This window comes from Eutrigla gurnardus, assembly GCF_963514095.1.
Source record: "Eutrigla gurnardus genome assembly, chromosome: 6".
Taxonomy (NCBI): Eukaryota; Metazoa; Chordata; class Actinopteri; order Perciformes; family Triglidae; genus Eutrigla; species Eutrigla gurnardus.
Window position 1 is genome coordinate 20,994,559 of NC_139920.1, and position 12,771 is coordinate 21,007,329.

At 44.7% G+C, this 12,771-nt stretch overlaps 3 protein-coding genes across 3 annotated transcripts in view; 2 read left to right on the forward strand and 1 right to left on the reverse strand.

The window, feature by feature from the left end:
- slc10a4 (solute carrier family 10 member 4) overlaps nt 1-3,271 on the forward strand; it is a 3,616-nt gene extending 345 nt beyond the window's left edge. Inside the window, exons 1-3 of the mRNA XM_084010856.1 lie at nt 1-263; nt 493-703; nt 2,205-3,271. The exon at nt 1-263 is cut by the window's left edge and continues 345 nt beyond it. Coding sequence (XP_083866982.1) covers nt 1-263; nt 493-703; nt 2,205-2,732 — 1,002 coding nt within the window. The 3' untranslated portion in view covers nt 2,733-3,271. The remainder of the gene's footprint in view (nt 264-492; nt 704-2,204) is intronic.
- Nucleotides 3,272-5,012: 1,741 nt separating this feature from the next.
- On the forward strand, nt 5,013-7,805 carry zar1 (zygote arrest 1). Its single transcript, XM_084011180.1, has 4 exons — nt 5,013-5,793; nt 6,597-6,689; nt 6,843-6,917; nt 6,997-7,805. The coding sequence occupies exons 1-4, from the start codon at nt 5,068-5,070 to the stop codon at nt 7,138-7,140; spliced, it is 1,038 nt and encodes a 345-aa protein (XP_083867306.1). The 5' UTR covers nt 5,013-5,067; the 3' UTR covers nt 7,141-7,805.
- Nucleotides 7,806-8,419: 614 nt separating this feature from the next.
- fryl (furry homolog, like) overlaps nt 8,420-12,771 on the reverse strand; it is a 59,328-nt gene continuing 54,976 nt past the window's right edge. The window contains 4 exon segments of the mRNA XM_084011081.1: nt 8,420-10,327; nt 10,900-10,925; nt 10,927-11,091; nt 12,051-12,161. Of these exon segments, the coding sequence (XP_083867207.1) occupies nt 10,087-10,327; nt 10,900-10,925; nt 10,927-11,091; nt 12,051-12,161 (543 nt within the window). The 3' untranslated portion in view covers nt 8,420-10,086.

Below are 12,771 nucleotides of genomic sequence, written 5' to 3' on the forward strand. Positions count from 1 at the left end.
GGACTCGTCCTCTGCTTCACCATGCTGGGTCTGGGCTGCACGGTGGAGGTGAGCCAGCTCGGAGAGCACATCCGCAGACCCGTCGGGGTGCTGCTGGCTCTCGTGTGCCAGTTCGTCATCATGCCCTTGGTGGCCTTCCTGCTGGCGTTGGCCTTCTCTCTGGATGATGTGGCGGCGATGGCCGTCCTCCTCTGCGGCTGCTGCCCGGGAGGAAACTTATCAAACATAATGTCTCTCCTGGCGCACGGGGAGATGAACCTCAGGTAGATACACAAAACTACACGGAGCTAGGAAGTCAGTCTGTAACACCATCTCATAGGCTGACGTGTTTTACGCGTATCATCCAGTAAATTACGCACTGAAGTAGCGGCGACAGTGGCCAACTTTACGCACGACTCAACACCCTAAATGTATACTTTTGTCAAACGTAACAATAATGGTTCGACTCTGTGAGCAGAGACCACGTTCACACTTGTGCTCTCCTCCACCCAGCATCGTCATGACCATATCCTCCACTCTGCTGGCGCTCGTGCTGATGCCAGTGTGTCTGTGGATCTACAGCCGGGCCTGGATCAACACACCTGTGGTCAACCTCATGCCATTCGGGGCCATCATCCTAACCCTGTGCAGCACGCTCATCCCCATCGGCTTAGGAGTGATGCTGAGGTACCGCTACACGCGCGTGGCCGACGTTGTTTTAAAGGTAATTTCTTCAATCTGAGTCGGCCAAGTAATGCAATTTTGTTTTCATTTAGACTGAGTTACTTTGCGCCTTTGCGCAAAAGCGCACTGCGTAATTTCCCTTGCCCGTCATAAGTGGAGGAGGATGCTGACTGCAGGAAGAGTGACATCAGAGACGTCAGAGGAGCTCCTCCCTCCCATTTATGAGAGAGGCCAGACGGAGGGCCACATCAATGACAGCAGACAGGCACAGAGATGCAGAGATACAACTCCCAGTTCTCACTAGCTCAGGTATTAAACTTCCCGGATAGGGTCGTTAATAAGGTGAGTCACGTGACTCCTGGACCCGCCCAGTCCTCATGAGTCTTCAGCATTTTGGTGGTGGCAAATGTGTCCTGAGCCATCAAGTGAACTCATGATTTGGAGCCATATAAATAAAATCGAATTGAATGAATAATAATACAAAAGTAATTAGTAGTAGTACTAGAATAATTAAGTTAAAGCAGAAATAATAATACTATACTATGTTTTTGTCAAAAAAAAATAAAATAAAATAAGTATTATATGTTGAAATGAGTCATGGTAAACATCACAGTATAGTATGTTGGAAAAAAGTAATGTTGAAAAAAGTAACAGTAACGAAAAGTAATTATATTGAAAAGTCATGAAAAACAAAAAACGGAGGAAAAAAGTATAGAACGTCAGAGAACAAGCACTGAGACAATGAATAGAACGGGAGTTTCTTTTAGAAAATTAGGTTTTATTCACCCAAAAAATGCAAAACAATACAAGCCAAGAACTTAATAACTAGGCCAGAAGAAGAGTTCCAGAATCCTGTCGAGAAATCTCATTGCAGAGTAAAAATGTTCCTCAAATTGTTTTACTCAATGATTGCTGGATGTCATGAAAAGCTGCCACTCTGGGACGACGATTCCAGATCCTGTGCAGAGTAGTAGTAGCGTAAAAAGTCAGTCTAGAACGAAGAAAAAAATGTAGTATGTCGAAAAAGGTAATGAAAAAAAGTCAGTATAGAAGGTCAATAAAATTTATGAATAAAGTAAAAATATTGTAAGTCGAAAAAAGTCCAAATATAGTGTGTGGAAAAAAGTTATGAAAAAGTAATGAAAAAAGTCAAAATATAGTGTGTGGAAAAAAGTTATGAAAAAAGTCAAAATAAACTGTTGAAAAAAGTTTTGGAAAAAAAAAAAAAAAGAAATAAAAAGGAAAATATCATCCACATATTCAGCAGCAAAACCAGTGAACTCACTAGAACCTGGTCCATTAGCTTCTGGAAGCTTGCTGCAGTCCCATCGTACCAAATGGCAGGACCGGGACCTGGAAGAGACCCCAAATAAGTCATAATATGGTTTAGTACAGTTTGTCATTAACTTTTTAACCACCTTTCATCCTCAAAGACCCGAAGTTCAGAAAAAAAACCCATAACTTGATAAAAGTAGGAGGAGCCTCAAGAAGAGCTAGAAAGGAAAGGTGTCCATGCCATGCTGAACTACGGTGTGTTGCAGGTCTCCCTGTGGTCTCTGCTGGTCACCCTGGTGATGCTCTTCATCCTGACTGGGGCCATGCTGGGCCCGGAGCTGCTGTCCACCATCCCGCCCTCCGTCTACGTGGTGGCGGTGCTGATGCCCATGTGCGGCTACGCTGCGGGCTACGGCCTTGCCGCGATCTTCGGCCTGCCGCCGAGCAGCCGCAGGTCCGTCTCCTTGGAAACGGGCTGCCAGAACGTGCAGCTGTGCACCGCCATCCTGAAGCTGGCCTTCCCCCCCCAGCTGATGGGCGGCATGTACATGTTCCCTCTGCTGTACGCGCTGTTCCAAGCGGCCGAGGCCGGCATCTTCATCCTGGCCTACAGGATGTACAGGAAGAAGGTCCTGCACAAACCAGACCTGACGGGGGACGGCGAGGCCTCGGGGATAACGTATCAGAGGTTTGAGGACGACGAGGACATGGACTCGTCATACGGCGCTGTGACAGTGAGCGACCCCAACAGCATCATGTTGGACCCGTGTCCTCCCAATCCCACTCCGGTTTAACAGACGTAAGGGGGACCGGGATGAGACCTGCAGGTGGATTCATCTTTATGATCAAAAATCTGGAGACTGCAGAGAAATCCACCATGTTTTCCTGCTGCTTCTGTCATCAGCTTCATCGTTCAGTTTACAATCCACATCTGATACTGGTGAAGAAAAAACAAGCATAAATGTTTTAAAAACATTGTTTTGTTACCTGTAACTTCCATCATTGAGAGTAACATTAAATCAGTAAATCACACCATCCAAAAAAAAAAAAGCAAATGAAGAGCGCTTTCAAAATATATGTGTGTGTATAAGACGGGGCCGGAGGGCGTATTCAGAGCTGTATTTATCTACTGTGTTCCGATTCAGGATAAAATATTTATATCAATGTTGCACTTGGACCTCGGTTGGATTTGTGTTCAACGAAGACGCCCTGAAAAGACATCAGTTATACGTTGCACTGCCGATCCAGTATGTATCTGTACAAAATGTACAATATGTGTATATTATAAAACTACTGTATCAACAAAATAAAAAAGTACACGTTGCATACCTCCGTCACGTCTGCCATTTGTGTGTGTGTGTGTGTGTGTGTGATATCTAACCAGTTAGAGGTTGTGGGTGAGTCAGACTGCAGCCACTTACGGGTGATTGCTTTTTTTGCTGCTGCGGACATTATTTTGAAGAGATATCTATCATTTCCTGCCATCCTATCTGGTAAATCACCAAGATAACGAGTTGAATGACAGAGGAATCTGCCGTTTCAGTATGCACGCATGTATAGTTATATAGTATACTCCCTAATGTTTAATTGCTTTTTGAGACTAATCAATAGGTATTCTTTGTTTGAGCTCCAGTGACGGGTTATAATTGAATGCTAATATTTGGGTTTTCTGTATGTTGAGCTTGTATATGAATATGTGCCAAATACATCAAGGAGATCTAAAAGGATAGGAAGGCATTCCTCAGGGTTATTAATATATAGCAAGACATCATCTGCGTACATCGCCATTTTGTGTTCCATATCATCAATCAAAATTCCCTGTATGTTACCGTTTTGTCTTACTGCCTGTGGCAAAGAACCGGACCGCTACTTTTATAATACAAATGCCGCTTTCACTGCCTGCTCGCTCGCCATGATGAGAGCCGTTCGCATTCTCTAAATGCAAAGGGAAGGAGCTCCAATGCTTCCTTTCAGAGCTCCTTTAGCATAGGATGCAACGGACCTTCCTTCAACAAAGGAAAGGAGATCACGCCGACCCACAATTCTTTGCGAGAGCAACATTTAAAGTGCTGCACACCTTGGCCGTTCATGAAAACAAACGATATGTGCATTTGCATTTTTAAAAATTACCTTTATGCAGACATATAGTAATTTGAATTGTGTTGATGTCGCCGGTGCCGATCATCAGCTGTCAATCATCAGCGGCCGCGTTACAATGACGTAGCTTAGTGAAAGTCTGGTCGGATTCTCTGAGCACCGCGGTCCTTTTGAGTTCTCCTATCGCCTTTCCTTAACCCCGTGACGTTTTCCCCAGAGGTCAAGGAATAGGAGTTAGGACCTTATTTTTTGACTATTCGCCTGCACCCCTAGTCTTGATATATTCATACTTTAAATTCACATAAAATTCAGTGAAATTGGGGTTAACTTGTTATTGTATATAAAAGTAGTCCTGCATAATATTTTATGCTGAATACAAAAATGTAATACTCAGTTATTTTTAACATTTTTCAATAGACTACATGCTGTAGGGGTGTCTTAAACGTATTAATCATAAGTAAGAATCACGATTCATACGATTAAACGCATTTATATCGATTATTGGTGAAGCCAAAACGATTAATTCTATTTATTTATTTTAGCAGATCGATTTAGTTGAATCGATAGGACTGACAATCGATTCATCGATTCATCGATTCATCGATGCCAGCATTTTCGGCAGTATTTCCGATACTGGTAGCGGAATCGGAACAACTCTAATTTTTAACAGTGCATTTTTTTAAAATTAACATTTCAATCTGAAATCTCTGTACACTTAACTTGATACAGACCAATTCTGTTTACCATTGCATCCACAACACAGAATGGTAGGCTAGCGTTTGTATAATGGAATCCAAAAAGTTTTTTTTCCTGTCGCACTAATGGTTGTTTGTTGTGTTTTGTTCGTTAATGTGTCTTTAAAAAATTCCAATAAACAGAATTTGAAAATATATAGAAAAAAAGAAAAGATGTGTGTTTCTGAGGAGACCGGAGTTCAGAGTCACACCTGAGCTTAATTAGGCCTAATGGCGGGCTCGTGTTGCTACTTAAAATGGCTTCACCTAGCAAGCTTGGTTGGCCGAACAAAAAAAAATGGCGACGTACGGTGACGAGCCAGTCGACAGCTATTTCTACTCCTCTTACAACCCGTACCTTGGCCGGTACCCGGGCCGGTACCCGCGGCCCAAAGACGCCGGCGGCTGGAAGTACAACAAGAGCTACCTCACCCACTACGGCGACTCCTCCGACGCCTTCAACAACCAGCAGCGCGCCCAGCTGAAGTCCATCCTGTCCCAGATAAACCCCAAACTCACCCCGAGGCTGCGGAAGGCCAACACCAGGGACGTGGCGGTGCAGGTCAACCCGAAGCGGGACGCCTCGGTGCAGTGCTCCGTCGGCCCGCGGACCCTCCTCGCCTGGAAGCGGGACTCGCGGCGAGGCCGGAGGAAGCCGGAGACGAGCACGACGCTCGGGGAAGGCGGCGGAGGAAGCCCGCAGGCGGCGGGCGGGGTCCGCTACCCGCGCACCCTCGCGGTGTATTCACCCATCGCCTACAGAAGCGTCACCGCGTTTGTGGTCGACGACAACAACAACAACAACCGGAAAGAGGCCTCGTGCGGTGAGGCGCGAACCAGAGAGTCGCACGAGACCGCAGGGGACAGTGACGATGACGGTGACGACGACGACCAGGCAGGCGAGGAAGGAAAGACCGAGAAGAACCGGGACCAGAACAAAAAACCCAAAACCAAACCTGCGGAGACCGACGACGCGCTGCTAACAGCAGAGGGGTCAAAGGGCAAGGCGCGCGTGAGGTTCCAGGTCAGTTATGTCACGTGCTCCTATTAAAAAATAATTACAGAGCAAGAATTCTAAGTAATACATTCAGGGTCTTTTAATGTTTTATTTAAAAAATATAAAATGGGCATGGATTGTCATTTTTAAGCGTTTCAAAATGTTGTTCTTTTAATTATTGTAAATCCAGTGAATTGGGGGCAACAATTTATTTTACATTTATGCATATGAAATTTACCACAGCTTGACTTCACGTTAAAGGAGTCCTGTGAGCAAGGTTTTTCTAAATTTTAAAACTGAAGCATTTCCTTGCTCCTGCCTCCCCCCACTTAAAAAAATAAAAGCACAAATAAACTAAATTATTCCTCAACAAACAACATATAAAGTCACAGAATAATAACCAGATCTCTTTTTTTTTTTTTTAATCTGTCAACATTTACTTCCTATTTCAAAGCTTTTATCTGCTGAAGCAAATCATGCAGGGTAAAAAATAGAAAACGTAGAGTTCATGATGTTCCTGCAAGATTATATTATATGGTAACTTGGTTTCTGTTCGGGCCCCTGAAGCTGCTGCACAGTGAATAATAAAGCATCTTAAGGGACTTACGGAGAGTTTACTGGGATATGGACTGAATATTTTGTTTAAATGTAGAAAATACAAGGCAGCATTACATTTTCATCGGGGTCATGTTTATTTAACAGCCAACATCTGGCTATTATCTGCCTGCATGGTGTAAAGATGAACCGAGTTTAAATTAAACTGATTATTACACTGAAGAAGGGGAGAGAGTGAACTGATTTTCTTTTTTTTTTTCCTTTCCCTCCATCAGTTTCTGGAACAGAAGTACGGATATTATCACTGCAGAGAATGTAATCTGCGATGGGAGAGTGCGTATGTATGGTGTGTTCAGGGCACCAACAAGGTGAGCCGCATTTTTCTGTTTTCAAGTCAAGGAACTTGTAAATAGTTGCACTAAATCAGGATTCAGCACTGAAGTAATTTAATCTAAAACCTGGGTGGATTAAACTGAATTTTACAGTTCTGACTCTTGACTTCACTGGTTATTTTTTTGCAGGTTTACTTTAAGCAGTACTGTAGGAAATGCCAAAATGACTTCAACCCATACCGAGTCGAGGACATCACGTGTCACGTAAGAGGCCCGTCTCTCAACTTGCTCTGTGACGATGCCAACTGTGCAATGACTAAACCAAAGTCTTTATTTTCTCCAGACCTGCAACAAAGCGCGCTGCACCTGCGCGATCACGCAACGCCACGTGGACCCCAAGCGTCCCCACAGACAGGACCTGTGCGGCAGATGCAAAGGCAAGAGGCTCTCCTGCGAAAGCACATTCAGCTTCAAGTACATCATCTAGGAGGCGTCTCACCAGCCGAGCTCTGCCGCCGTTAAAACATCGGTTACACCCCTCGCCGTCAGTGCCGATGCTATTTTTGGATGCAAAACATTTATATTTGACCTTTTTTTTTTTTTTTCAAAAGTTTATTTTATGGCTTGGTTTTGTGTTTTTGATGGTGAGCGCCACACACACACTTTACAATGAAATAAATGGCAACCTTGCACTCTGTATTGACGCCTTCTTTTAAAACAGCTGAGATCTCGTCGACTTGACTCCCCAATGCTATGAACTGTGGGTAATTCCCTCAGGTGAACTCTGCTGAAGAGTCAACATTCATCATTCATTAGATATGTGGATATCAAACTATCCAGCTCCATGTGCATTAGGAAGACTGAACTGAGTCTTTAATACTGGTAGTTTTATTTGACATCAGCAGTTTAGTGGACTACGATTTGGAAGCTTTAAGTTGGCCATCGCCATCTTGGAACCACCAAGTGATGTGGAAGTGACCATATTTGTGTATGTGGAGGAGCGACGGGTGGATCTTGATACAAGCAGCACCCTTACTGGATCCTGGAGTGAAACTGCAACGAAGTTACCAGCTTCATAATTCAAGGTCAACTTTACAGCTAACTGACCTGTCAATCAGCAGGTAGCCCCGCCCCCTAAAGCTTCCCCTGCTTTCTGGCCTGTTTGACGCCCCGTTTACATGAAGGGAAAATGTAGATATTTCCACAAACGATTTCTAAAAACTCCGGCCAAAGTGGAGATATCGAATAACGCCGGTTATGTGTTATGTCAACTGGGAGAAACAGGGTTTAAGGTTCTCAAGCGTCGCAGGAAGTCGCTCGTGTTATTCGTTATTGAGGATTCTGATTGGCTTGCATGGCTTTATCCTTCTCCTTACACTGCCGCCCATAGGTTTGGCATAGTTATAATGGCGCTCTACGGCAGATTTATGCAGGTTGAACAATGTTATTTTTGAAAACAGAGGGGGGGGGGGGGGGGGGAGGGGAATATTTGTTTCTCTAAATACCCTGCTACGTGTAAATGTGACCTAAATGAACATCATGCTGGATTGAAGACTTGAAACTAGAGATTGAGACCATAAACTCATGTTGATGAGATAAGAGATAAGTAGGACCGTTTTCTCAGACTTCTATACAATGAAGAGGAGAGGAGACGCCCCCTGGTGGCCTGCAGGGAGAATGACTGTTCAAGGCACTTCAGCCTTTGGCTTCACTCTTCAGCACTGGAAGTCGGCGCCTGCTTAATAACTTTAGACCAATGCTAGAACTCTATGATTAGGTATTTATTTATCCAGAGAGAAGGCTGGCATGTGAGTGAACAAGAAAAAGAAAAATGTATAATGTACCTCTACATTAAAACATCTTCCAGGTAAATAATATATTCATTAAATAATTAAGAACAGCATTCAAATGTACCAGACAAGCAGGAAGGGGAAAAAAGCTGAGGAATGAGTACAGTACAGTGTTACAATGTGCCTCGACAAGATTTTTCCAGAAAGCGTTCAGATAATTAATATCCTGCAGTCACAGCAGCACAAGAAGGGCCATTCTGGAAGCAGAGCGCCGGCCATTCCCCCCCTCCCTTTGGGGGAAAAAAATGATTGGGAGGATGAGAGCACTGCTTTGCAACGTGATCAACCAACATGGACAAAAAAAACAAAACAACCTCAGCCTCCCCCTGAAGAGGCTTTAAGTGGCACCATGCTGACAAACGGATCACAGTGGAGAGAAGGAATGCATATGACTAGGTTGGGTTGGTATGGTCCGACGGGGGGGAGCTACATCAGGTCGCCATCGCAGAGGTGGCTGGTCCCAAATAACCCCCCCGACCCCCCCTTCCTTTGCAAGACCACAACCAGACAACCAACCTTTGGGTAAATCTTAGGGGGCGTTTGTGTGATTGGATGACGAAAAAGGCGCGGCGGATCATCAACGACTCGGATCTGGTCTCGGCTTTCTCTCGTCACATTAGCTTTATACAGACATCCCCATTCGGATGAACAGTGCATTACACAAAAGTACAAGGGAAAAAAATACTGGTTTTACACTATACATTTTTTCTAAAATATATACAGAGTAAAATAAGTTATGTTTTCCATAATGAGTTGTAGCCAGTCTGCACTCGTGTGCAAGTATATGCAATTCGTGTGTGAGCGAATACCAGAATATCCAATATATATCATCACACAGTCTCTAAAAGGCAGCTACTTATTTGGTTAAAGAGTGAGTTTTGCGCGTGACGACCTGTCGAAGGGGACTGTCTTCCTCTCCAAGCAGATCAATAAACAGATAGATTTCTCTTTTTACACTCCCTGAAGGCGAACGTCTCCCACAGGGCTACATGTTAAATATCCTAACATTTACAACCTAGGATGTTAGCTCTAATAAAAAATACATTTCTCAAAAAAATATTCTTGCAGTGCTTTTTGTCTTCCAAGCATGCTTTTGAAAACTTTTTAAACAAGATTTTTTTTTTTTTTTGCTCGTGAATCTTTGTCCTCACACATAACGACGCTCCTCTCTGGACTGTCATACGTGCTTCTATCTGCCGTCTCGGGGTCAGATCCAGCAAAAAAAAAAAAAAAAAAAAAAAAATCAAAATAAATCAAAAATCAAAAATAAACCATCCCGCTGCGTCGTCCTCCTCTCTGATTCTCTCCCAGTCGCACCACCACAGCGATTTATTGCAACTGAATTTTGCAAGTTGGCTTTGTCTGGGAGAAGATGTTAGCTTGAAGCATTCATACAAGTAATAATATATATTAAGAGTCACAGTTATTCCCACGCATCCTTTAGCCCTTTATAGGTGGAGTCTCTCGCCCTCCTCCGAAGCCCCTCCCCGTCTATACTCTCTCTCTCTACAGCTGATGTGAGGTAGAGAGCAGGGAGGGCTCCATTTGTCCAGTCTAGTCCCCCCCCCACCCCCCCACAGGGTTCACAGTCCAGTGCTGATCATGGTGGTGAGCGGCAGGCAGGCCTGCGCCTGACTCAACGCCTCGCGGATCTGCAGGTTGAGCTCCATGAGGCGGGCGCTGGCCTGGGACAGGTCCCTGCTGGGGCCCACCACCGCCAGGCAGCCCGTCTGGCCCAGCGTCTGGTGGCGGAAGTAGATGTGCAGGAGGGTCTGGACCGCGTTGTCCGTCTCGTTGCCGAAGATGTCGTTGGGCCACAAAGACCTGGAGATAAAACAACAAGAAGAGATGAAGGTTCAGTCCACTGGGGAGGTTTGGTTCTGGTTCAGTTTGTCAGCAGGATTTACGGAAACATTTTTTTTTCATCAAACCGATAGTCGAGAAGGAATCGAGAAGCATCTGAATCATTAGTTTTCTCCTTATAGAAACGTCCCTTCTAGTTTTATTCCGGTCCAGCATTGCAGTTTTTTGGTAAAACGCTGACGTCCCCCGTTTTAAAGTCTAGCTGAAACGCCATTTATCCAGAATCTCTATCTCCTGTGTGGCGACGAGTTTCCCAGTGAAACAGGAAACAGACGAGACGTGACGTTGGGAGGAACTTTATCTGATCATTGAAAATATGAGCTCACGACCTTCTGTAGCTCTGATTGATTGATGGACGGATGTCATGATGCGATTTACAGATAGAAAAAAAATATTGGATTTCATTATTAAAAAAAAAAGCATTTTTATGTAATATTTTTCAGCAAATATTGTTAATATTATGTTATAAAGTATGCACGACACTGTAAATTTGCACTCAGAGCAAGTGGATTTAAACAGCAACGATGCGGCACCATGAAGTGACGGCTCCGTACCAATCAATTATCTTTCATTTCGTCTAATTCCTTCATTAGTGACTGGATGGCCGTCTCTGTGTTGGTCTGGGCGGCGTCCGACATGCACACGTCCTCCTGGCCATCGCTTCCCGTCTCCGCCTCCTTCAGACAGCTCTCCAGGATACCGAGTTCCTCAGACATGTTGGTCACCTTGGAGACACGAGAGTCACACAAACGTTAATCTCACATCTCGTATTGATATCACAGCACACTAGATATTAACTGGAAGAGGCGACCCCATCGCTCCGCGTTAGAGATGATTTAACGTCATTAGATAATAATCTGATTAAAGATGCGGAAAGCGACTGAATGGTGTCTTTAAGTGTTATAACAAGCAATCAGACAGATGGGGGCGGCTCCTGTGTTCTGAGAGTTAAAATCACTGTTTTTGTGAATGGAGTCTGGTGGTTTTGAGGAGAACATAGATAAAGAAACAGGGAGGTAGTAAAAAAAAAAGCTGAGGAATAACTGTGGAACAAGCCAGAAGCAACAATCTGTGGGATACAGTTTTCTGACAGCAGGATGTAAAATAATGTAATTTGTTCTTGATTCTCCGGCTAAGGAGATGAAGAAAGCATCAGCGTCACAGCAGCTTTCTGAGGGCCTTCGTCCTCATGGAGCCTTTTTTCTAAGCAGCAACGTCTTTTCCCCCCTAATTGTTCCCAACGTGGAGAGAGTGTATGCCGCTCCGGATGCTTCAGGTTGAAAACCTCTGAACTTTTCAGAAAAGGTGATGCCACTGCAAAAAAAAAAAAAAGGGCTGCGTCTGTCAGACAGAAACCATCATAACAAAGATGGATGAGCCGGTGTGTAGCAGCAGATTGGCCGGGCGGACGTTAATCTATCGCTATCGTCTCCCTTCATCGTCCCTCCTCTGACGTTGCAGCTGTCCGACCGAGCGGTTTGAAGCAAACCTCCGGTGCTCAGGGTGAAGAGAACAACCACACAAAGAGAGAGGAGCCCAAAGTGATAATAAAAAGCAAAGGGGGGGGCGATGCTAGTCTGCAGGACTAAGAGGCTCCGTGTCTCTGCCATCCCTCTATTAGTATCATTGAGATACTTAACAGCAGAAAGCAGACAGACAGGCGGCGGTCGTCAACATGTCTCACCTCCGCCTCCCTCTTGAGCGTGTCCACCCTGCTGACCAGCTTGCAGTAGGCCTGGAAGAGCAGCAGCAGCTGGAAGTGCAGCTTGTAGAGCCGGCGACACAACTCCAGTTCCTACGGAGACAGAAGCGTACGCAGAGTCACGACCCAGCACAACCGTCCGCCTCCAATCACTTCACCATGATCACATGATTAGACGATGATCACATGATTAGACGGATGGGTGTCCCGAGGTGAGAGATGTGGGAGAAGATGAAAGGGTTAACGTGGCCCAGCAAGCAAAGTGAGATCCGCCCGGGGGCCACGGGTTTGGGGGGTGGGGGAGTCTACGGCTAGCGGAGTTAGTGGTGAGATGATCTCAATTAGAAGATTATCAGTCACCACCTCCTGTGGCGCCCCCTAGGGGCCGCAGGCACGGCCAGATCCACGACCCAATTAAGAAGCAATTAAAAGTTCAAACCCTGATCCAGGAGAACGATGAAAACACTGGTGATTTAAATACAATACACATGCAAAAATTTAAACAAATTATATTTATATAACATTCCCAAAACCAAAAAAAGGACAATGTTCATGCTAAGCTGTTTACATGGCGAATGAAGGAGAAATATTCATATGCCACGCCCATTATATAAACATTTAATTCTATTTATCAAATAGGTTGTTTCTAGCTGGTTTGTATAAAATGCACAGAGCTGGGCGTAAACAGACAGTTAAACCCCCC